The following is a 25400-nucleotide window of genomic DNA, read 5'->3' on the forward strand; positions in this document are numbered from 1 at the left end:
TGTTTGGTTATTTTGTCTCTGATTCAACGTGTGGTGAAATTCCACAGCCAACATAAATGTATTTTGTTCTTCATATCTAAATTACTGCGTATCGGAAAAAATGTCATAAACCTACAGGAATATGTCAGTTCCGCTTTTGTGGCGACCGATCGTATATATGCTTACTTGTCGGATATACAAAAATACTTGTGGCAGACGATCAGCGTCATGGAGATCTTTCAACAGAAATGTTAATTTCGCCTTAATGACACTCACACCTCACTTTATACCCTGTATACTGTTTTTTATCGCGCTAGTGGTTTTATTGTTAATCCCAGAGTTTCCTTCAGAACTGACTTTTACATTAGGCCCTGTTTGAAATATATACGTGATGAAGTGTTTCCTGGCTTCATTCATCTGGTGACATAACACAAACAATGTAACAAAAATGCGTAAAAGGCGATCTTGCATTAACACTGGCAGCCAACAAGATTGTTTTAGCGTTTGGTGACAAATCGGCCTATGTTAAGTCATAGTTCTTTTGCCTTGAATTGAATAACTCTAACGTCGTTCATGTCAGAAGTGCAAAAAAGCATGAAACAGTGTGAATACAAAACAACTGAGGTTTCAGGCTTGGCAGCCCAGCCAATGGAGCCCAGCTGGATCAGCCACTTTTTCCTGACAAGTCGATGCAAGATTTGAAAAATCAAGTTCTCGGTGAGGTTTGAACTCTCGACCCTGGGCTAACCAGGCCCAACGCTCTACCAACTGAGCTACAGGAGCTCAGGGGTTTCACGGGGTATATTGCAATGGCGTATGATCGCTTACGTACAAAATGTAATAGGCCGAAACCGGCGTTTGGATACCGCTACACACATGAAGTACTTGTGAATGAAACTCGTCCTTTTTTGTATGAAAAAACGGAGGTGAAATAAAACGTTTTACAAAATATAGGTTTAAAAACAAAACGAATTTCTGAGTATAAACAGACTGGCCCATATTGTTATTAACACTGTCATGTTAAAATAAGACGTTTCGACAAAAACTTATGTCATCATCAGTTTCAAAACGAATTTGTTTCAGAAAATTTGTGTGATTAAGTACCGGATGATCGCTAGCGTGCAAAGTGTAATATCCCGAAACCAGCGTGAACAGCAGAACCGAAAATTTGTCATGTCACGTTACGGATGTATTTGCACTATACGTATATACGTCACGTACGGTATTGAACGTGCATCCGAGACGCAGCCAACTTTATGAAAAGCGAACCCACCAGCTTATGTCTTCTAAATTCGCGTATGTCACCCTTATCCGAGGCAACCACGAGCTTTCTCCTAAGAAACAAGAAAGTTATTGATGGTTGCGTAAAACGCTGGTCAGAATGGTTAATATGGGACTTACCATAGGAACGCAGTTAGACCAGAGCGGTTGCCGATCGAAGTGAAAGGTAGTAATATTCACCGAAACGTGAGATGCAGCGGCAGCAACAACTTTTTAAAAAGAAGTGCATCATTATAATTAACGGAAAAAGGGCGGTCATTGGCCAGGTGTAGTTACTAATTTCTTGGCTTCATACAGCATTGCGTGTGACCTGCTTGCGTACTTAACAAGACCACAAACCGCTGTTTTGCATATCTCGTGTAAATAACAACGATCATGGTGTAAGTAAACCTTTTCCAACAGAAAAAAACATTGTTATACTTGTCCGTTATTACAGCAACCGACTCAAGATTGTTTTGTACTTGTGGCAATTTGGATTGAACAATTGAGAAGCATGCGTTGAAACGGGCAAACTCACTTGTTGATAGATCGACTTACTTGTTGATAGATGTTTTATATTACGAAGAAAATTTTGTTTCTCGTTACATTTTTTGATTTTCTTGAATGTCAGCACAGGTACAACGTTAACTTAAAGTCGATTGATTGTTGCCGAGACATGAAAATCTTGTGTTTTTTTGTCGTGTATTTCCTGCTAGACAACCGCAATTTTGCTCTAGGTAAGTTGCACTTAATCCCACAATGGCGCCAATTATTGTGTCTCAAAGCTGTGCACCGCAAACTGTGTTCAAATTATTTCGCGGGACTGCGAATTTGTGCGATTGAATTTAAATGATTTTTTTTTATCATTTCAATTATATGGCAACCGCAATGTGAGGGATACATCTCCACTTAGGATGTACCTGTGTTTAAAATTCGTTCTCAATATTTGATGGGCTATTACAGAGAAATCTTGAGTATAGAAAACCGAAATAAATCAAATGTTTTTGTGAACTGTGGGTTTTTGAAACAAAACGCTTTGGTGCGTAAACGGTTTCGTTTCGTTCGTCTTTTTTAGTGGATTCCAAGATATAAGGATGCTTATTTTTTGCCTCTTTGAATAGTTGCACAAATAAATATTTTACTTTTAGCAGGGACATGCAGCGGCAGCGTAAATGTGGGCGACAACAAACGGAGCGATTCAAAATACATCACGGTCATTTTCGAGAAAGCGTTCTGTCAAATTCCGTCGCTTATCGAGACGGCAGTTTTTGGGGAATCTGTGTATACAGACACTTTTCAAGCTGAAGTAAACGCCACTGGCAAATGCGGCTTTGCTGCAGTGGTGACCAAAGGCGAACTTCCGCCGACCTGGTGGCAAACAGGGGTGGTTCTTAACTGGACTGCTAGGTTTGGTGAGTAACTTATGCGTTAAATGGACGGTTTGGTTTTAAGAGTTTACTTTTCTACAGAGTTGCCTTCGGGTAAAAACGGGTCGACGACGACTCCACAATTTAAGGTAGCCGGGTGCGGCCAAGCTAACTCAACATGTTCTGGTAAGATTTCTGGGAAGAATGCGTTACTGCAAATTTAGCTATACATAGTCATAACTTAACTTCTTCCGCCTTATTGTCATAGCATTAGATAGTTTCGACAACAGTTGACATCATAGACGACAAATCCACTTTTTAGTCGGGTGCTTTGCCCGCGGCAGACGAAATAGCGATGATTTGTAATTGTTTGAACTAATTTTAGACGGTCTGGTTTGCGAGGCAAAGCAACGTGGATGTCCCGAGAACTCGTCGTGGAACAGTTCAGCCTGTGTTTGTCTTTCAGGATTTGCCATGAACGGTTCAACGTGCCAAGGTAACATTTAAAACAGCAGAAAACAAATGTTCAGCCTTAGAGGTTTTGTGCTTGCTGAATTAACATCAATTTTGTCTTAATCCTTTTAAAATATTTATGGGTTAATATTCGGACTCGACAATCCTGACATAGGAGAGAATTGGGGTTCTTAATCCCGCCAATTCTAATAAACCCACAAGGGGAAATAAGGAATATGTACATGCGCATATAGGTCTTCAATGCCTGTAATTTGTTTTGTGTTCTGTTGCCAACCTTATGGAAAACAATGATAAAGTTGTAAGGAATTACGTATAGAGACAACTCCATAATTTCGTCAGGCCCACATATTCATCCCCCACAGCAAGTCACAGCCGCCATTCCTTCACACGAAGGAATGTGAAACTGCACAGTTGCGGTTGAGACCATAATAGGGAAATCATCATGATGTAGTAGCGTTACGCCCTGACGTTGGTGCGATGGCCTAATCACACATATTTAGACAACAACGTTGTTATGAGTGTGAAAATTTAACTTTCTTGACCTTCCGTTTAGTGGGTTCTAAAATTTTATTGTTTCGTTCGCTGTCTGTAGCCAAATATTTCATGTTTTATTCAATAGTCACTTTATCCAATACGTTCTTTCACAGATATCAACGAGTGCTCATCGGGTACTCACATTTGCAACGAAAACGCCACATGCACAAATCGTAAAGGTTCGTTTTCCTGTTCATGCAAGACTGGCTTCAGTGGAGACGGTGTCGCTTGTGTTGGTAAGTCCCTGCATAGATTTGCATATCACTGTATATTCACGTGTTGGGTTTTCTACAGACATTAACGAGTGCCAAAACTCACCAAGCATTTGTCAATTGCATGCGACATGCTCCAACACCGTCGGGAGTTATTCTTGCCAGTGTCAAACTGGTTTCACTGAAATGGGATCTCAGTGCACAGGTACAAACTGTTTATATTATAAGGCCGCAGCGATATTTTACCTTTGCGTAATTATAACGTTCTCTGACTATTATGTTTCATGGGTTTTAAATGTAGTTTAGTATGCGTTGAAACTCTTTCTCTGTGCTAAGGTAAACGGAAACGCTTACTATGTTTTCATGCCCAAATTTGATAAAAAGTTTAAAATTGTATGATTTTAGTGGGTAAAATGGTATCGATGCGACACACTACTGGTTTCGCGTTAAGGTAACGTTATGCGATAACGCAATTTACTGCTTTGGCTGCAAGTTCAAGATAAAAACTTACATTTTGTTCTGTTACCTTGTTTTGTAGTGCCAAAAAAAAGTTGACAATTCATTTGATTGATTTAAAGGTTTAGTCCTTACCAAAAAAAGGTGTTTGTATTGACAGGGGACCAGTTGCAAGACGAAAAAATAATCGTATCATTGTAAATTTTGTACAATGAGTCTTATACGTTTCAGATGTTGACGAATGCTCAGATGGATCGCACAACTGTCATCAACACGCTTCGTGTACCAATGGACTCGGTACATACTCTTGCTATTGCAAGTCCGGCTTTACAGGAAATGGTCGCGACTGCAGTGGTAAGACTAACATTACAAAATATCACGATGCTATTTGTGAACTAGAGCAAACAAATTTGCGTTTATCCATAAAAATCTACTTCCCTATTCAATGTATAGTTATGGATGTAAGTTGCTTAAATGATTTTGAATAATGCACTTCCATGGACGTACAGTCTTTGTACAATAAATTGACTACCACGCTGTGAAATTATATCATAATTTAGAGGAGACCAGCATACAATACGTTTCTCTTCCTCGAATGCCCTGACATTAATAGAGACGTATTAACACCATGTGGTTGAATTGAAATGGCAATAACATTTGAAGCGAAATGAGGATATTAGAAAAGGAAATGTCACCGTCTACGATTGAGTGAAATGGGGTTGTTGTTGGGTCAAGCGCGGACATAGCATGTGAACCCTGATATTGTGTCTTTCAGACTTAAACGAATGCATGATGAACAACCACGGTTGTCACGATAACGCCACATGCGTCAACACACAAGGAAACTACACTTGCGTCTGCCTTGACGGCTTTGCAGGAAATGGAACATACTGTGAAGGTGGGAAGGGTTTTGTAGCTAACTGAGGAATTTGGGCGAAGTTTTTCATTAAATTGAACTAACGAAATAAAAAGTGGTCCTTGTGAGGTTGGTGTGGCCATTGGTATATGTGGTGACGCTATTTTACCACAAATATTATACCGGATACACCACGGGATGCCAAGGGGATTGTTTATCCTCCATGCAGTTAAATTTGTCACTGTCTTTAATTTGTCACTGTGATTCAATGCATCTGAATCCTGGTACACTCTTCTGAGTCCTGGATCAGGAATTGGTGTCCATATGCATCAAACACATTCAAAATTATAAAAATTTATTAGATGAGTCGGCAAATATATGCCAAACTTATCAGACTGTGCACACAAATTCCATACAACTAACCGAATATTTTACCAACGTGTGCAATAACTTGTGCTTATGGACGTAAATTAATTTGACCGACAATCGCACACTTGCCATGCTAACGCAACTTGCCTGAACCTGCATGGAAGATTCCGATTCTCCTGCTGCCAAAGACAGCTTGGAGACGGGCATAACTGCTACGGTGAGACGACAGATATCAACCACCAAAAAACCTCTCTATGACGAACGCGAGACTGATGATGCGACGTCACCGTTTCATGTGATAATTTTGTTAACAACCACATTTACTGGCAATCTTTATCACAAAAAGACTGGTACTGGTGTTGCCAATTTGCCTTCAGGTGTTGTTTGTATAATTTACTAAATCCACAGCAAGCGGTTAAAATAGCAGTTTGACAGTTGCGAAAAAGTAAGGACAAAATTACAGAGACTTTTGAATCAAAGTGGTCGGCTCCGTGGCAACCGTCAACGTCAGTCAAGAGCTTCGACAAAATGCCAAAAGAGAAAACATGACAACCTCATATAACAGTATTACGAAAGATTTTTTGCAATCAACAAAATACTATAGCAATATGTAGAGGGTATTTGATTAAGTTTAGGGTCTTTAATTGTAACCTATGTACAGTTAGGGCCTGGTTAGAGCCACACATAAGCCTTGATGTTTTCCTACTGTGAATTTTTGCATTGGTGACATTTTTCATTACGTTACAATGCTATGAGCTTTGCGCATTGTATTTCGTGACTCTATGTCCATGATCAGAAATAATGATAATAATCGCAAACTTCCCAACAAAGTACGGAAAAACTAGGTTGTCGAACATGCCAGGAAAATACTACTTCACCGGGTCACAAAGTTTTTCTAAACTTGACCCACATATAAGTCTGTGTAAAACAGAAATCTGTGAGAATTTTAATGATTAGGCGTAAACAGGGCCACCACCTGTTACTTTTGTTTATAAATTTGAGTTGAAATACTACACGAAATCGTAGCGTTAATATTCGCACAGATTTCTATGTTACATAGGCTTATGTGTGGATCAAGTTTAGAAAAACTTTGTGACCCGGTGTAAAAAGTATACGCAATCTACACAATCTATACCCAGACTGACTTTTTACCTGAACTATATCTTTTCATAGGCCCATAGGAAATAAATTAAATATCTATAAACCATGGATCTAGCGCCATCTTTCGTCCAACACACGCAATGTACGTTGCTCAGAACCAACGCAATCTGTTCGAAAATGGCGGGGGCATTAATTCAAAGATTGCGTAGATTGCGTAGATTGATTGCGTGATCAGGCGTGAACAGGGCCACAGCCTGTTATTTTTGTGTATAAATTTGACTTGAAATACCACACGAAAACATTTGCACAGATTTCTATGTTACATAGGCTTATATGTGGATCAAGTTTGGAAAAAACTTTGTGACCCGGTGTAAAAGTATCTTCCACTGAAAGTACGGTCCTTCTAAAATGTGCTCGTGCAACCATGTGTCGCTATGTGTAAGCATTTGAAGTTATGTGTCGCTATGTGCAACTATGTGGAGCTATGTGTCGCTATGTGCAACTATGTGGAGCTTTGTGCAACTATGTGAAGCTATGTGTCTCTATGTGCAAATATGTGGAGCTATGTGCAACCATGTGGAGCTATGTGCAACTATATGAAGCTATGTGTAACTGTGTGAAGCTATTTGGAGCTATGTGCAACTATGTGAAGCTATGTGTCGCTACGTGAAGCTATTTGTCGCTACGTGAAGGTACGTGGAGCTATGTGCAAGTATGTGGAGCTATGTACTCGTTGCCTCCAACCCTACTTTACATCAACTGCTGAAGTACAGCCTGAAGCGAAAGTAATTTTCTTATCCAATATAATCAAATAATTAGCAGTTGATGTAAAGTAGGGTTGGAGGCAACGAGTACATAGCTCCACATCCTTGCACATAGCTCCACGTAGCTTCACGTAGCGACACATAGCTTTACGTAGCGACACATAGCTTCACATAGTTGCACATAGCTCCAAATAGCTTCACACAGTTACACATAGCTTCATATAGTTGCACATACCTCCACATAGTTGCACATACCTCCACATAGTTGCACATAGCTCCACGTAGCTCCACATAGTTGCACATAGCTCCACATAGCTCCACATAGTTGCACATAGCTCCACAGAGTTGCACATAGTTGCACATAGTTGCACATAGCTCCACATAGCTCCACATAGCTCCACATAGCTCCACATAGTTGCACATAGCGACACATAGTTCCACATAGCTCCACATAGCTTCACATAGTTGCACATAGCTCCACGTAGCTCCACATAGTTGCACATAGCTCCACATAGTTGCACATAGCGACACATAGCTCCACATAGCTCCACATAGTTGCACATAGCGACACATAGTTACACATAGCTCCACATAGCTTTACATAGTTGCACATAGCTCCACATAGTTGCACATAGCTCCACTTGCACATAGCTCCACATAGTTGCACATATCGACACATAGTTGCACATAGCTCCACATAGCGGCACATAGTTGCACGAGCATTTAAAAACCGATCACACAATGAAATAGCTCTCGTGCAATGTTTGAATAATTAAAAGCATCAGTTTGTTTGAAAATTTATGTGTTACTCAATATTTGATGGTCAAAACAAATTTTGAATTAATTTAACTGAAAAAATCAATTATTACTTTCTGATCACTCAAGCGTGGTATTGGGTGGTTCCCCTCCGGTGTGACATTAGTTTCGTTCTCGGAAATGCTGCAAAAAAATAAAAGAAGTTGTGTGCAAAACTTTAGGATTGTACACTAGACCCGGTATTTCATTGACTGTCAGTTTAACTTTTTGTCTTCATAATGAAGCGAACACAAGAAGAAATAAACTTGCATCACCAGAAAGTGATGAATTTTTTAAACAAGTAAGTTTAATTAATGGAGATTTACTGAAGTTAAAATATTGATGTTTCAGTGACAGAAAAGAAACGAAACGATTTTGCAACAGAACACTTTGTTCCCAAGGAGAAAACTATTCAATACATGATGCTGTTGTTTGTTCTATGTCAGATTATTTTAATGCTTTACTTGGTGTTGAGGTAAGTGTTTGTTATGTAGAAATAATATGAAACCTGAATGTTTGTCTTTAGTTGTCCCCTGTCCGTAAATACATTGCTGCAATCAAGCAAACAATGTCATTTAGACAACAACAACAACAACTCTTTACTTTTTAAAATTAATTTAGTTTGGTGACAAAACTCATAGGTCATGTGGTATAATATATCAACAATTGAGGAACATACCATAATATTTTATACCTGTCTTTTATGAACATACGTACCCAGAGTTGTTCATCCCTTTAGTTTACACCAGGCCTCCATAACATATGGCTCGATACCGACATCCAGCTCATGTTTTGACACAATTGGCTCAGTTGCAACAGTTTAGTCTAGTGTTTGCAAATCTGATAGACATTTGTTTAAGTTGTTGCAATGTTAAGGTTTAAATTTTTAAGATGGTAAGGTGTTTTTTTGTTATTACTTTAATTACATTGGCTTAACTTTTGCAACTGTGCTAGAATGAAACCTTTTAGATTGATTTATTTTTTGCTATGGCCCATGTGATATTTTGTATTTGAACAGGTCTGATGTATGTTATTTTTTGTAAATTACATACCATATTCCTGCACCAGCAAAGTTAAATTTTTCTCAGTTCTTTAGACCAGATTGTATTTGTTGTTGTGATTGGTTAACTTTGTTTTCTTTCAGATGCGCGAGAAATATTCAGATTTCATCAAGGTTGACAATATTCCACCAAAAAGACTGGAAAGTGTATTGGATTATATTTACACTGGTGATATTGAAGTAACAGAGAAAAATGTGTTGGAAGTGTTGGAAGATGCTGATTATACACAGATGAAAGGTATGTAAGTGTTGCAAGTTTTGAGCTTCAGTGGTGTTAATGTGTTAAGAATGATCAAACCAACACATGTGTTCTACATGTATATCATTTTATTTGTCAACTACGACATTTTTTATATTTTAGGTTAATATTTTTGTGTTTGACTATTGTTAGTTTGCTGTGATATATATTGATATGTTTGTAATGTGTAAAATGTGTTACAAAACAAATTATTTGTGATTAATGGAGAAGTGAGCACAGATATTACTTCTGAATTAGGTGTGGCTGAACTTTGTTTTGTTCACACTTTCAGAGTTGAAGTCATTTTGTTGTCGAGTCATCCTTAAAATGATTTCAACCGACAACTGTTTGAAGCTAAGAGCTTATGCTACTCGATACAATCTTGCTGATGTGGAAAAGAAAACAAACCAAATGATTGTTGATAACATTGCAACAGTTGTACAACATGATGACTTCATGCAACTTGATGTTGGTGATATGTCTGCAATCATCAAACAGAATAACAAAGGGGTTATTATGATTAATTTAAATTTTGCTGCATACCTGCATTTAATGTTGTTTTATAAATATTTTAAACTTTTTGTTTTTCAGTAAAAAAATAATAATACCAAATTTTTTCAAAAAAATTATTATTTCTATATTTAAACAAGCTTAAATAGTGATTTAAACTCTGTGATGTTTCACCTTTCGATTCATTCTCTTGGTGTAAATTTAGTATTTGATGTAGTCACCGGTGACATTGAACACTTCACCGTTTGTTTAAACTGTTACTTGTTATTACATATCGATTGTTGAATGTAGATGGAAGAATCTGTTTTTATTGGAATGGTTCGATGGGTCAATTTTAATCCTTCCCATCGAGAGGATTTGTTTGTGAATCTTTTCTCACAACTTGATCTTTCATCTATTTCCAACCACTTTATAAGAACTACAGTTAGAAATGAAGTAAATTGTTTACAGTTAGTATAAATATAATGGGTTTAGAGATTTTATTCCTTTCAGCCTCTTGTGAGAAGTAATATGGATTGTGCCATTGCAGTTTTGGATGCTTTATCAACAAACATTGAAAAGCCAGGAGCAAGTGGAAAAGCAACTTCTGTAAAAAAAGGTAATATTGCAAAGCTGCAGACAGGGTGTGTACATGCACTGTTTCGACCTGTAAGGTCTCATCAGTGCAGCTGTTGAGTGGCACTGTGCTAGCTTTTACACTAGCAGGCACACTAGTCTCCACTTTGTGGTACCTTTCGGTCAACATCGATCTGCAGGGTACCCTATACTAGGTACCGAACAACAGAGACGACGAACCACTGTGGAGCGCACTATGGCCAAACGGATCTGTTTGGTAACCGATAGTGCAAAAGGCAAAAACACCAATACCACAAAGTGGAGACGAAAGGTACCACAAAGTGGAGACTAGTGTGCCTGCTAGTGTAAAAGCTAGCACAGTGCCACTCAACAGCTGCACTGATGAGACCTTACAGGTCAAAAAAGTGCGTGTACACACCCTGTCTGCAGCTTTGGAATAATATGGCTTTTTTTGCACATAAAGGTAATATTATTTATGAAATAATCCACCTTATTTATACAACCCTTGTAGTATTTGTTCTCCCAAAGCTTTAGGTTCCACTTAATTTCCCACTTCACAATTACTAATATTGCAAACATGTGGTCAGAATCCAGAGACAGTCAACTACCAACAAGTTAAGGATACAATTCTGTGGCCTGAGATTAAACAAAAGTCCTAAAATAAAACTACTCCAAATGCAGAAAGATGTGCTTCATCATAACTTACAAAATGTGTTAGTTTCATAGCTGAATTTAAAAACTTAACTGAAGGTTGTTTAACGCAAATACAAACTCCAATGAATTTGGTTGATTCACGAAGCAACAACTTCCCCTAAATGGAAAATATGTTTCCATTGTTATCACAATAATTATTTAATTTATACATACAAAAACCGTAACAAGCAATGTTTATGTTGCAGATTTGTCAGGATTTCTTCTCATTGGTGGCAATAATTCAAAACGAGATTGTGTAAAATGGAATGTTACCACAAAACAACATGAACATTACCCAGTATGTACATTGCTTGCTGTCATATGGTTTTGCTTATTTAACATATTTTCCCATAAATGTACATGCGTTTTGTATGTGCAAGTAAATGTAAATTTGAAGTAAAGTTAGCAAGACAGCAAATGTCCAGTAGCATTCAGGATTAATGCAATATTTGGCCACTGATAATTTTGTCTTAAATTTAATTGCACAAGAAAATGTAACAAACATGCCCTGGTTTAGTGTAACCTGTCAATGACTTAACTAAATATTCTCCAGAGTAAATCATGTTTTCTGTTATATGTTTTGAGATAGAGACTTTCTTTTATTTAGAGAAACATGTAAATCACTTTGTCTTAATGTTTAGTTTCATTGTCATCAAATTTTGTTAAGAAAATGATCACAGACAGAGTGAACTCCACTTCAGCCAAATTTGGTGAAAATGTTTATGTAATGGGTGGAGATGGTCCAACACAAAGTTGTGAGATGTTGAATTTGGAGGAAAGGAAAAACTGGATAAAAATTGCTGATTTATCGGAAGGTCGAAGTTATGCTGCATCTGCTGTTGTTGGAGGTTGGTGTGGTTATTTCTGAAATTGTTGTTTACTAAATCAGGGGCTGTTCCAGGAATAAAGGATTGGGGAAGCCCCCCTCACATATTGTCATAGCAATAAAAATTAACGCGGTGGCAGACAAAAGGTTTTGTTAATATTTATTTCCGTTAGTTACTAGTGTGTTTTGTGTGGTGTATAACTATCTTCTCATCTCTCAACCAACTCATTCTTGTTGCTCACCATAACTTTTGTGAGTAATACCTCAGAGAAATTTTGTGAATTCTGCCATGACTGCATTTGCGAATTTTTTTTGTACTTTTAACAGTATTACTGACACTTTACTGACAAGTTACCAATTCTTAAACAGAAAATTGTTCAACTATGTTTTTGGAAACTTGTAAATATTTGGAAAATATTTAGATGTTGATCAACAATTATAACTTTTGTAGACAACCTTGTTTTTACTAATTACAAACAAATTTAGATGACTTGTATCTCACGGGCGGTGATGGAAACCAAGGAGCATTCTCATCAACTTTGTGTTATTCTGTACAAGAAGACAGATGGAGAAATAATTTCAACATGTTACAGCCAAGATATGGACATGGAATGGCTTCAATTGACAGTAAGAATACATCTGAGTTCATTTTTGTATAGGATTAGCCTCATTACTGGGCCCAGTCCCAAATAGTTGGCATGCATCTGAAACAACAACATAATTAACCAGAAACCATAAATTAAAGTAATCAGTAAATCCACGGTATTTACCCCAACAATATTCACTTTTGGACATGAAAATGTTGTGAAACGCCGACCTCAAACTTACCAGAAATGCAGGAAATATTCCATCTTTATTTTGTAGTTCTTTATGACATGAATTTTAACTTTAATATTGATTAATTTCAATTAAAACCTTGATTTAAAGCTGATCACTTACTGGTACGTGAAAAAACGCAGAGCTTACCTCAATGATTGTTACGTAACATTACAACATAATCGTGATATGACGTCACAACAAATATTAACACAAGCGATTTTTCTTCAGATGTTTTGTTTTCTGTGGGCGGACGTGATGGCAGACAATTCTTACAATCATGTGAATTCCGCGATATTCGTGTTGGAACCTCCACAAGAATCGCTTCTCTCAATGAAGCAAGATATGGTTTAGCATGTGAAGAAATTAAAGGGAAGATCTATGCAATTGGTTAGTGATGAAAAGTTAAGTTATAAAATTAACAGGAAGTGATTTTTTAAGAAATTTTATAAAATACAAATTCATATTCGTCACCGGTAAATGTATCACGTGATAAATATAATGGAGTTTCCTGAAAAGAATCCTAAACATAAAAACTGGTAGATATAACTATAAAGTATTAACCTAAAAACAATAAAAAGTTTTACTTTAAATCTGACAGGAGGTTGGAATGGTGGTCGTGACCTGCAAACAGTTAATGAATACGAACCTAGAGTCAACAAATGGAAATATGTTTCTCCTCTCCTAAAACCTCGTTGCCTTCACTCTGCTTGTGTTATTGATGGGAGGATTTATGTTGTGGGTGGATCGAGGTAATAATTGATATTATGACGTCACTATAGTACACTGTTTCCCGTTTTATGTGAAAATGTAAATGTTGAGTACCGTAACTGGGACAAGTGAGATATACGATGTTATACTTGATCAACAACATGCAGAAAATGTTTGTTAAATTTAAACTTAAAACTCTTTGTGTTATACAAGGTTGTATGTATGGTTTGGTTTAGTGGTGTAGGGGTCTGCGGGTGTACGTTGGTTTGTTTTTGTTAACTTATAATTTTTCTTAAAAAAAATGTTGTAGAAAACTTGCCTGTGTTTGTTGTGTGTCTGATTCATAAAACTGTATCATGTTTGTTTCAAAGAATCACATCAGTTGAAGTTTACGATCCAACCTCAGATGTTTGGAAACATGCTTTTGATCTTGACAAACCAGTTTATAATGCGACTGTTGTTGCTGTTTAATATGTTTCCATATTTGGGTGTAATATTTAACTGAGATTGATCATCGGAATAAATGTTTTTATCCCAAATATCGTCTTTACCAATTGTTTCTCCTTTAACAGCACTTTCTGAGTGATATATTTTTTAATAAACGTCATTATAAATTTGTATATCAGTGTCTTCCATTTGTTGTGATATGGAAATAGTAATTATCCACGAAATAATTCCAATATTCCATTTGTTGTTTTCCAATTCAATCCTTACTTGATTCCTTGCAACCATAAAATTATGACATTGTTCAAACACTGGATGATAGAATTGTTTTTTCCTCAATACTCATGTTATAATTTTATTTTTTAATTACTTCATCTTCATATTATAAGTGAAGAATAATTTACTGTGAGTTAACGACGACTCGTGAATTTGTGTCATTTCTGCGCCTGCCTTGTCACGTGTGTGTGTGCTTGTTTGTTTCTTACTGAATGCATTCTGGCTCTGCTGCCAATTCATCTTTCAGAAACATCGTTTGAGTCGTGTTTCGCGCAGTTTATATGAAGAAGACTGGAGCGATTTTCACGTTAAACGGAATTCTTCTAAAGCGCAATGTGCACTTTTGCCTAAATACAAAATCACACGCACCGTTTGTAATTTCGCTGTAGCGACTTAATTCTATTCTAATGCCGTTATTTGTGAAATAAATTTCCCAATGTTTGTTTCGTACAATTCAAGTTTCGTGCATATATCCTCATGGCAATGTTCAATTCCAAGTGCACTTGTTAAAAGTTTGGTGAAACAAATTTAATGTAGGATTCGGTTCGATTCCAAATAAATAATAACTTCGTTTTCTGGTTGATTACCTGAGGTTTGAACTAAGTTGGCTGCATTTACTATTAACATTTACACCAACACTCAAACATATAGCTAAGGTATCTTTTCCTATATTGCTATAATTTATACATTATTAAGTCGTGTTATTCAAATCGCTAGTCCGACATATAAAAAGACACCTATTATAGAGTCGTGTCGGCGATGCCTTTAAACTTTTTGTCGTACAGTGAGCAACTAGTTACCCTTCCTTGGGATTTGTCATTAGACTGCATCAGGTGCTTTCCTATAAACCGTAGACTTTTCCACAAACTTACTCTCATATTTCAACATGCTTCTATTGGATGGGAAGCGTTAAATACACATGTTTAGGTTTCGACCAAAAGGCTTTGCTTTTTAAGTTACTGATTTGAAAGTCCAGTGGACAATTTAACAAACACAATGGAGAAAACCACTCCATTAAAATTTACTTTATCGAAAAACGTTAACCGGTTTTGGGAATCTTTAATATGAACAATATTGCCCATATAGGGGAGACCGGGGATAGCTCTGACGGTTTTGGGAAAATTGCTCATATCTTTTTTAAATTATGAACCTCATTTTTAAATTTTATTTTGTTGTAAGTAGTAAAGTAATTTTGTTGTAAGTAACTCAAAAAACAAAAGGTTTTTCGTTCGTTTTAGCTCAATAAAAATGTTTATTCAGCCCATTTTTTAAACAGGTCTCAAATGTCCGAAGTCATCCCGGTACCGGGGTAACATCGGACGTGACTGGGGATATCTCGGACAGCAAGTTTTAACAGACGTTTTGTTTGTTTATTTAACAAATAACTGAAATCAAACTTGGCGCAATATCAGCATTGGGGCATTAGCGCATAAAATATCATTCAAGCTTTCAGGAATCGGGGCGTGGCCACTTATCGTTTCGACCCTTACACACGTTCATGCTTTGGGTAAATCGTGTACGTTTAACGGCAGCATGGATATCATAGATTTTAGAGTCAACAAACGATTTTTTATCTTTGGGGCTTTTTCTTAAAAAACGATTTGGTGCGAAAACGGTTTCGTTTCGTTCGTCTTTTTTTGTGGATTCCAAGACATAAGGATGCTTTTTTTTGCCGCTTTGAATAGTTGCACAAATAAATATTTTACTTCTAGCAGGGTCATGCAGCGGCAGCGTAATTGTGGGCGACAACAAACGGAGCGATTCAAAATACATCACGGTCATTTTCGAGAAAGCGTTCTGTCAAATTCCGTCGCTTATCAAGACGGCAGTTTTTGGGGAATCTGTGTATACGGACACTTTTCAAGCCGAAGTAAACGCCACTGGCAAATGCGGCTTTACTGCAGTGGTGACCAGAGGCGGACTTCCGACCTGGTGGCAAACAGGGGTGTTTCTTAACTGGACTGCTAGGTTTGGTGAGTTAATTATGCGTTAAATAGACGGTTTGGTTTTAAGAGTTTACGTTTTTACAGAGTTGCCTTCGGGTAAAAACGGGACAACGACTATTCCACAATTTAAGGTAGCTGGATGCGACAAAGCTAACTCAACATGTCTTGGTAAGATTTCCGTGCGTTACTGCAGCTTTAGCTATACATAGTCATAACTTAACTTCTTCCGCCTTATTGTTATAGCATTAGATAGTTTCGACAACAATTGACATCATAGACGACACTTTTTAGTCGTGAGCTTTGATTTGTAATGGTTTGAACTAATTTTAGACGGTCTGGTTTGCGAGGCAAAGCAACGAGGATGTCCCGAGAACTCGTCGTGGAACAGTTCAGCCTGTGTTTGTCTTTCAGGATTTGCCATGAACGGTTCAACGTGCCAAGGAAACATTTAAAACAGAAGAAAACAAATGTTCAGCCTTAGAGGTTTTGTGCTGACCGTCGCAGTCGCCATTACTTCAAACAGGAAAAATGTGAAACTACACTTTTGCGGTTGACCATAATAGGGGCAATCATCATAATGTAGTATAGCGTTACGTCCAGACGTTGCTGCGATGGCCTAATTATGAGTGTTTTACCAAACTGAAAAAAGGATGCACACGGGAAAACTTAATTATTTCCATTATACAGGATAGAAAACTTAACTTTCTTGATAACAAACTACTTTCCGCTTAGTGGGTTCAAAATGTTATTGTTTTGCTCGCTGCTTGTAGCCAAATATTTCATGTTTCGCAAAAACAATTTATTCAAAGTCACTTTATCCAATACTTTCTTTCACAGATATCAACGAGTGCTCATCGGGTACTCACATATGCAACGAAAACGCCACATGCACAAATCGTATAGGTTCGTTTTCCTGTTCATGCAAGACTGGCTTCAGTGGGGACGGTGTCGCTTGTGTGGGTAAGTCCCTGCATATATTTGCATATCACTGCATATTAACGTGTTGGTTTTCTACAGACATTAACGAGTGCCAAAACTCACCAAGCATTTGTCAATTGCATGCGACATGCTCCAACACAATCGGGAGTTATTCTTGCCAGTGTCAAACTGGTTTCACTGAAATGGGATCTCAGTGCACAGGTACAAAATGTTTATATTAAGGCCGCAGCGATATTTTATATATTTTACCTTTGCGTAATTATAACGTTTTCTGACTATTAAGTTCATGGGTTTTAAGTGTAGTTTAGTATGCGTTGAAACTCTTTCTCTGTGCTTATGTAAACGGAAATGCTTACTATGTTTTCATGCCCAAATTTACTAAAAAAATTAAAATTGTATGATTTTAGTGGGTAAAATGGTATCGATGCGACAAACTACTAGTTTCGCGTTGCGGTAACGTTATGCGATAACGCAAACAATTACTGCTTTAGCTGCAAGTTCAAAATAAAAACTTAAATTTTGTTCTGTTACCTTGTTTTGTGTTGCAAAAAAAAGTTGACAACTCATTTAATTGATTTAAAGGTTTAGTCCTTACCAAAAAAGGTGTCTGTATTGACAGGGGACCAGTTACAAGACGAAAAAATAATCGTATCATTGTAAATTTTGTACAATGAGTCTTATACGTTTTAGATGTTGACGAATGCTCAGATGGATCGCACAACTGTCATCAACACGCTGCGTGTACCAATGAACTCGGTACATACTCTTGTTATTGCAAGTCCGGCTTTACAGGAAATGGTCGCGACTGCAGTGGTAAGACATTACAAAATATCCCGATGAGGCTTGTGAACTAGAGCAAACAAATTTGCGTTTTTCCAAAAAAATCTACTTGCCTATTCAACGTATAGGTAGAGATGTAAGGTGCCTAAACGATTTTTAAAAAATGCACTTGCATGGCTGTGTAGTCTTTTCACGATAAATTAACTTCCACATAATTTAAATGGGACCATGCAATACGATACCCCTCCTCGATTGCCCTGGCATTAATAAAGACATATTAACACCATGTGGTGTTATCCCTTGAATTGAAATTGCAATAACATTTGAAGCGAAATAAGGCTATTAGGAAATGTCATCGATTGATTGAAATGGGGTTGTTTTTGAGTGAAGCGCGGACATAGCATGTAAACCCTGATATTGCGTGTCTTTCAGACTTAAACGAATGCATAATGAACACCCACGGTTGTCACGATAACGCCACATGCGTCAACACACAAGGAAACTACACTTGCGTCTGCCTTGACGGTTTTGCAGGAAATGGAACATACTGTGAAGGTGGGAAGGGTTTTGTAGCTAACTGAGGAATTTGGGCGAATTTTTCCATTGAATTGAACTAACGGAATAAAAAGTTCAATTTTTTTTAATTTGTCGTGTCAGTCTTGCTGGTGCACTGTTTTTGTAGGAGACTGACTGGTAAATAAAAAGTGGTATTTGTGAGGTTGGTGTGGGCATTGGTATATGTGGTGACGCCATTTTACCTCAAATATTATACCGGATACACCACGGCATGCCAAGGGGACTTTTGTTTATCCCCCATGCAGTTAAATTTGTCACTGTTATTGATTCAATGCATCTGAATCCTGATACACTCTTCTGAGTCCTGGATCAGGAATTGGTGTCCATATGCATCAAACACATTTAAAATTATAAAAATAAATTATATGAGTTGGCAAATATACACCAAACTTATCAGACTTTGCACACAAATTCCATACAACTAACCGAATATTTTACCAACGTGTGCAATAACTTGTGCTATGGACGTGAATGGAATTTGACTGACAATCGCACACTTGCCATGCTAACGCAACTTGCCTGAACCTGCAAGGAGTATTCCGATGCTCCTGCTGCCAAGGACAGCTTGGAGACGGGCATAACTGCTACGGTGAGACGACAGATATCAACCACCAAAAACCTCTCTATGACGAACGCGAGACTGATGATGTGACGCCACCGTTTCATGTGATAATTTTGTTAGCAACCACATTTACTGGCAATCTTTATCACAAAAAGACTGGTACTGGTGTTGCCAATTCGCCTACAGGTGTTGTTTGTATAGTTGACTGAATCAACAGCAAGCGGGTAAAATAGCAGTTTGACAGTAGCGAAAAAGTAGAAGGACAAAATTACTGAGACTTTTGAATCAAAGTGGTCGGCTGCGTGGCAACTGTCAACGGCGGTCAGGAACTTGAAACGTGATATAACCTCACATAACAGAAAAGCGAAAGAGTTTTTGCAATCAACAAGACACGGAATTTTTGACTCATAATATAAGCAATACGTAGAGGGTATTTAATAAGGCTTGATTTTTGCATTGGTGACATGTTTCATTACGTTACAATGCTATGAGCTTTGCACATTATATTCCGTGACTCTATTTCCATGATTAGAAATTAGGATAATAACCAAAAACACCCCAACAGTACGGAAAAACTATAGGTTGTCGAACATGCCCATCATGCTTTGTGTAAGGTCGGTGTTGACCTATTTAATAAACTGTCATAACTTTTGCGAATCAAACCAGCTTGCACACTCAAGTGTAAAAACGATTAGAATCTCATAACAAAATAGTCTAACCATGGCATACATAAAATCCAAGTAACATGGTCCACTGAAGGTAAATAACATTTTTATGTTTAGGTTATTCCCCTAAAGTCATATTATATTTTGTTATTTTGTAAACAGTTCTGTTTGTTGCCATGTTGCCTTCATTTTTCAACTCGAGCATGTCTTTAAAATTTCCCATTCGCAATGTCCTGCGTTACAGTTCCAATAGGGCAGCCGTCCTAAAGGTCGCCAATGAGATTAAAGGCATTGTCGGTGAAAAATGTGTGGCCACGTCGAATGCTGCTTGTGAACAATATAACCACGACGAATCCTACCACAGATACATGTCCCCTATTGCTGTAGTTTGGCCAAATTCAGTTCAGGAGGTCAGTGAAATTGCTAAACTGTGCTTCAAACACAAAATATGCATGACACCCTACGGAACTGGCACTGGTTTGGAAGGAGGGGTCGCTCCCCTACAGGACTCAATATGTGTTAACCTCACCAACATGGACAAAATCAACCAGTGCAATTTAGAGGACTTTGATGTAAAAGTCCAACCTGGAGTTACCAGAAAGCAGCTTAACAATGAACTTCGAAGCACTGGACTGTGGTTCCCAGTTGATCCTGGTGCAGATGCTTCTTTATGTGGCATGGCTGCCACTTCGGCATCTGGCACAAACGCAGTGCGATACGGCACAATGAAAGAAAATGTTTTAAACTTAGAGGTTGTCTTGGCAGATGGTACAATTACAAACACAGGCGGTGCTGGCCGAAGATGCAGAAAATCTTCTGCTGGATATAACTTAACTGAACTGTTTGTTGGCTCAGAGGGAACCTTGGGATTTATCACAGAAGCCACCTTAAGGCTTCATGCACTTCCTGAATGCACCTTATCTGCCGTATGCTCTTTTCCATCAGTTTTGGATGCAGTTAACAGTGCAACTCAGGTTTTGCAATCTGGCATACCTATTGCCAGGATTGAGTTGCTGGATGAAATAACCATAGATGCTGCGAATAAGTTTAGTAAGCTTGACAAAGCTGTCAAACCGACTTTGTTCTTAGAATTTCATGGGTCTGAAAATGGGACAAAAGAACAGGTGAATTTAACTGCAGAAATAGCAACAGAGAACGGTGGGTCTAATTTCGAATGGGCAGACACTCAGGAAAAACAAAATCATTTATGGAAGGCAAGGCATGACCTCTTGTATGCACTTATTGCTCTAAGGCCTGGAACTAAGGCTTTATCAACAGATGTGTGTGTACCATTGTCTGCACTGCCACAAGCTGTTTCCCATGCGCAAGCAGCAATGAAAAAGTCTGGTCTTTTGGGTGGCATTTTAGGACATGTTGGTGATGGTAATTTTCACTGTGTGCTAGGTATGGATATTGACAGTAATGAAGAAGTTATAAAAGCCAAGCAGCTGTCAAACGCCATTGCTAATCATGCCCTGAAGCTTGGTGGCACCTGTACAGGTGAACATGGTATAGGTGTTGGAAAGCGCAATCTTTTGTTGGATGAAGTGGGTGTGACTGGTGTTAAACTGATGAAGTCGATAAAAAACAGCATTGATCCATGCAATCTTATGAACCCTGGGAAAGTGTTTGAATGACTTCATATTTTTGAATGAAAATTCTTCCTTCTGCACTATGTTTTTCTAAAGTTCATGCAAAATGCAATGTTTTCTATAATTGTCATTTTTGTATTTTAACCAAACATAACAGCTTCATATTTTGGTGGTATATATTTTGATTGCAATTTTTTAATGTTTGGTTTTCTTGCTGTTACCCACAATGTTGGTTTAATGCTATAATTATGTTTTTAAAAACCTTCTAATCAGTTATTGCTAACCAGGGATATTGAATTGCTGCAGGCTATATTACATGTATAGGATTTTATGTGAGCTTTGCAAATACTAGTAGATTAATATTTACATTTTATTAGTAGCAACAGGACACTAATTTGTATTATCAAGTTATAACATCATAATAATATCACATACTTTTTGATAGTCGGTAAAAATTTAGATCTATATTCATAATGCAATTCTTTCTGCAAATTGTTTTTAATATAGCGTCTGTTATGCAATAAATGTGAAATTTGTCAATGCTTCCTTAAACAAATTTGCTCGTGGTGATGATGTTTTTTTTTAATGTTTGGGACAAAATATAACGGCGGACATGAGTTAATTGAATGAGCTAAACACATTGACTAACATATGCAATTAGTCACGTTCATATCCCAACAAGCAAATACAAATGGGTTTAAGTGCGCTGCGCAACGCAGACACGTAACCACCACGTGTAAGGGTTCTATTTGCACAAGTCAAATTGCAAGTGAGGCGCACTACTATATTCAACAAGGTTAGCTATAGCAGGAGGACCTGTTATCGACGATGGGTTGGTTTCATTCTTTAATGATGGTGACGTTTGTTTTTGCATGCTTAACATTTGCAGGTAAGCTTTGTGATGGTTGTTTGCAAAGCAACAATCGAACTCTGCTTTTTAACTTGTAGCCTAATGGTATAAAGCCTGTTTGGCACTTTTCAACAACTTTTACGGTCGTGCGATTAACAACAAAGCTATGACAAAAAATGAACAGGTTCGCGAACCGGCGGCAGAGAAAACTGCCTTTAAGTACGACCGATTCAAAATGACAGCAAATATATCATATTCTGCTTGTCAAATTAGTCTGATGAAATAATTAGACTGTACTTTTCTCATATACGTAAGACCCCGTGAGCTGTTGTTGCAATGGTTGCCGATACTATGTTTTGGTCATATATTTTTTACGCTTTTAAATGGTTTCGTTTAAAATGTTACTAAATTTAAAGGTGGACAAAAATGTACCGACTCCATGCCACGAAATTTGTGTCTTGAGAAAAAAATGATGGGATTTTGTCGTTTGCGGCCTTACATGACGGATTGCTGTGGAACTTGCTTGGAGAAACGTAAGTTGAGGAACGAGCAAATTTGTTACCAAACTTAAGCAGACAAACCGCGGTTCTTTAGTTTGCGCACCTCGTGAAATATGAATATATTTCTGTTGTGGCGGAAAATATAGTGTAAGTTTCTTCGTGACCAAGTAGGCCTATATATTTTTCTGTAAGGCAGAATAAATATTGTAAATAAAGACAGGACACGCATGCAAAACTAGTAGACGCTTTTTTGTAAAATATGTGAAAGGCCACAATATGCCATTTTACGCAGTCTTACTGACTGAGTACATTGAACTCGAATGAAAAGAAACTACAAAATACGTTATTGCAAACAATTAATTGATTGTGTTTTGAAGCACCATCACCACTAACGGAGACCGAGAAACAATTGAAAACTGCATTGGCAGAGATGCAAACATTGAAAGGTAAAATTTTCAATATAAACCGAGGCGTTTTTGACTGTGACATATTTGAATATTACAGGCAGATTGTTGCGCGTTATTTCTGTAATTCAACCCCAGTTACAAGGTAAGTAGCGGTTTTCTTGGCTTGATGGTGTTGCTATTTAGTGCATGTACATAGCACGATATGGTATTAAATTACGATATTATCGTTTAGATCTGACTATTCATAACAACTGCAAGCATACAATCAACACATTTATTTGCCTGTCCGTATAGTAGGCCTACGATAATATTTCGACTTTTGTGCGGAAACAGAGGAAGTTAACATACTTTTACGTGAATGCAGCAAATTGTTATTCAACTTTCGGCGAGTTTTGGACCCCAAGTTTTACTGCTATTTGCCCTCCCAACTGTCACATCCTGCATGAAATTACGATATGGGGGACGATCGTTTACACAACCGAGTCAAGTATATGCAGAGCGGCAATACACGACGGAAAGATCACAGGTATGAAAATGTAATGAAAGCACAATGAATTGAAGATGTATGAACGACCGAGTAGAGGATATTAAGCGGTAAAAATTCTGCATAACACTCGATTTGAATCAATTGGCTGCAAAACATTTAAAAATCGAGATCAAAAATGCAAGGCTGGCCGACAAACTGCATGGAATCAACTGTTCCTTACGTTCAAAATTTTATAAAGTTTTTACGCGTGTTTTTATCTGATTTACTTTTGCAAAACCTGAATTCTCGTTATAAGTTACGTTCACTGTTATTGCAAGTTTCGAAATCATTTATCACTTTTACTAAGTCAATGAAAAATATTTGGAACTTCAGTCAAACGGCTTATTCTTATAACTGTATATTCCAGGTGCGGCTGGAGGTCCTGTGACCGTTTACAAACGAGGATTGCAAAATTATTTTCCTGGTTCCTTTCACAATGGCGTGGTGTCCGCTTCGCAGCGAGGCGGTCAATACAGTTTCTATTTTGGAAGTAAGTATTCATGTTTACCTTTTTAGAGAGGCTTGGTAACCATGGATTTCAACACATTATAGTCCAAACACAAATTACATTTTCAGGTAAACAATTATTTTGTTTTGCAGAACGCATTTGACTTACGATGGAGAATGTTACTGTCGTATATGCAAGGAATTTCGAAACATTTTCATGTGTTGTAGATCTTGTATGGTATAGCGCGTATAGCCTACATCGGTAATATAATTTCAGAAAACGTTTTGTGCCCTAAAAATGAATATATTGCAATTAACGACATTCGTCAGTACACAATAAGTTACTTCATATGCTACCTGTTGCCTGTAGTAAAAAGGTAAAACCCCTGCAAGAATTCTCAAAAACTTCTCAATAAATTTGCACAAGACACTTTTATTAGTGGTGTTTTGGGAAAAGTACAATAAAGTGGACTTTCGTTCTGGTAATATATATTACAGTTACTTGTTTTACTTTGCGTAATTGTTATGTACAATATTTATACATTCAGAATAGATTCTTGGTTGTTATTCTCTGTTGTTGGCTTGTATGTTAAAATATACATTGATTTGAATAAAGCTTCAGCCTCTTGGCCATGTTTTTGACGTGACTGTTTAAAATCGACTTACGTATTTCTGGTGAACAGCTTGTCACAGTAGCATATATGATAAAAGTTGCTTTTTCGTCCAAAAATCAACACCGGCCTTCTGTGCCAACTTTTACTGGCATTTTCATGGTGAAGACAAATACTGCGGTTTTAAAACAATTGCAATGGAAAGAATAGCGTAAAAAAATAAGGAGCACGCAGTCTGGAAAATACCGAAAAAATCTCCCAGGACATAATTAAGCTAGCCAGAATTTGTTTATAAACGTATTATTTTGTTTGGCGTTGGGCATGTAACATACGTCACAGAAAGCAGTGCTTGTATTGCGTAATGTTTTGCGTGTGTAACATACGTCACAGAAACCAGTGCTTGTATTGCGTAATGTTTTGCGCGCAGCTTTGCACATGTACTGCATAATCCCACAATGTGACCCAAATGATTGAGCCATCGAATATTCTCGAGTAAAGTGATTCATTCAACATCCTGTTTACCACATAAAATGTTCTCCTATGCTTATGTCACATCACACCTATGTTCTTGTATTATATTACTTCAAGCGCCTCATGATATCACGTGACATTATTGACCAATCAGCTCTCATAATGGAGAGCGTTAAAAAGTCCAGGTTAGACCGGTAAATTCATTCTAATT

General features: G+C 37.5%; 4 protein-coding genes across 4 annotated transcripts; all 4 read left to right on the forward strand.

The window, feature by feature from the left end:
• The first annotated feature begins 1878 nt into the window (after window positions 1-1878).
• LOC145895887 (uncharacterized) lies at window positions 1879-5907 on the forward strand. The gene is made up of 9 exons (XM_082984666.1): window positions 1879-1976; window positions 2388-2651; window positions 2709-2792; window positions 2992-3102; window positions 3728-3850; window positions 3909-4031; window positions 4514-4636; window positions 5058-5180; window positions 5672-5907. The coding sequence occupies exons 1-9, from the start codon at window positions 1916-1918 to the stop codon at window positions 5905-5907; spliced, it is 1248 nt and encodes a 415-aa protein (XP_082840792.1). The 5' UTR covers window positions 1879-1915.
• Window positions 5908-8317: 2410 nt separating this feature from the next.
• LOC145894065 (kelch-like protein 12) lies at window positions 8318-14770 on the forward strand. Its single transcript, XM_082982505.1, has 12 exons — window positions 8318-8468; window positions 8519-8642; window positions 9312-9465; window positions 9758-9975; window positions 10267-10410; window positions 10468-10573; window positions 11451-11542; window positions 11912-12092; window positions 12557-12697; window positions 13118-13276; window positions 13488-13638; window positions 13969-14770. The coding sequence occupies exons 1-12, from the start codon at window positions 8407-8409 to the stop codon at window positions 14066-14068; spliced, it is 1632 nt and encodes a 543-aa protein (XP_082838631.1). The 5' UTR covers window positions 8318-8406; the 3' UTR covers window positions 14069-14770.
• A 5182-nt stretch (window positions 14771-19952) lies between these two features.
• Window positions 19953-21890, forward strand: LOC145896122 (D-lactate dehydrogenase, mitochondrial-like). Its single transcript, XM_082984978.1, has one exon. It carries the CDS (start codon window positions 19962-19964, stop codon window positions 21420-21422), a length of 1461 nt encoding a protein of 486 aa, XP_082841104.1. The 5' UTR covers window positions 19953-19961; the 3' UTR covers window positions 21423-21890.
• A 741-nt stretch (window positions 21891-22631) lies between these two features.
• LOC145896128 (discoidin, CUB and LCCL domain-containing protein 2-like) lies at window positions 22632-24488 on the forward strand. Its single transcript, XM_082984986.1, has 6 exons — window positions 22632-22760; window positions 23105-23173; window positions 23232-23276; window positions 23499-23660; window positions 24028-24150; window positions 24261-24488. Exons 1-6 carry the CDS (start codon window positions 22667-22669, stop codon window positions 24269-24271), a joined length of 504 nt encoding a protein of 167 aa, XP_082841112.1. The 5' UTR covers window positions 22632-22666; the 3' UTR covers window positions 24272-24488.
• The last annotated feature ends 912 nt before the right edge of the window (window positions 24489-25400 follow it).

This window comes from Ascidia mentula, chromosome 3 (assembly GCF_947561715.1).
Source record: "Ascidia mentula chromosome 3, kaAscMent1.1, whole genome shotgun sequence".
NCBI classification, from domain to species: Eukaryota; Metazoa; Chordata; class Ascidiacea; order Phlebobranchia; family Ascidiidae; genus Ascidia; species Ascidia mentula.

What these genes read in the sequence shown, in the direction of transcription:
- LOC145895887 (XM_082984666.1), top strand. Translation starts at nt 1,916, where the DNA reads ATGAAAATCTTGTGTTTTTTTGTCGTGTATTTCCTGCTAGACAACCGC. An exon ending in CAACCGCAATTTTGCTCTAG is followed by an intron (nt 1,977 to 2,387) that starts GTAAGTTGCACT and finishes TTTTACTTTTAG; the next exon opens with CAGGGACATGCAGCGGCAGC. An exon ending in AAATGGAACATACTGTGAAG is followed by an intron (nt 5,181 to 5,671) that starts GTGGGAAGGGTT and finishes CCTGCATGGAAG; the next exon opens with ATTCCGATTCTCCTGCTGCC.
- LOC145894065 (XM_082982505.1), top strand. Translation starts at nt 8,407, where the DNA reads ATGAAGCGAACACAAGAAGAAATAAACTTGCATCACCAGAAAGTGATG. An exon ending in ATGCTTTACTTGGTGTTGAG is followed by an intron (nt 8,643 to 9,311) that starts GTAAGTGTTTGT and finishes GTTTTCTTTCAG; the next exon opens with ATGCGCGAGAAATATTCAGA. An exon ending in TGCATCTGCTGTTGTTGGAG is followed by an intron (nt 12,093 to 12,556) that starts GTTGGTGTGGTT and finishes AAACAAATTTAG; the next exon opens with ATGACTTGTATCTCACGGGC.
- LOC145896122 (XM_082984978.1), top strand. Translation starts at nt 19,962, where the DNA reads ATGTTGCCTTCATTTTTCAACTCGAGCATGTCTTTAAAATTTCCCATT.
- LOC145896128 (XM_082984986.1), top strand. Translation starts at nt 22,667, where the DNA reads ATGCCACGAAATTTGTGTCTTGAGAAAAAAATGATGGGATTTTGTCGT. An exon ending in AATTCAACCCCAGTTACAAG is followed by an intron (nt 23,277 to 23,498) that starts GTAAGTAGCGGT and finishes ACGTGAATGCAG; the next exon opens with CAAATTGTTATTCAACTTTC. An exon ending in ACACGACGGAAAGATCACAG is followed by an intron (nt 23,661 to 24,027) that starts GTATGAAAATGT and finishes TGTATATTCCAG; the next exon opens with GTGCGGCTGGAGGTCCTGTG.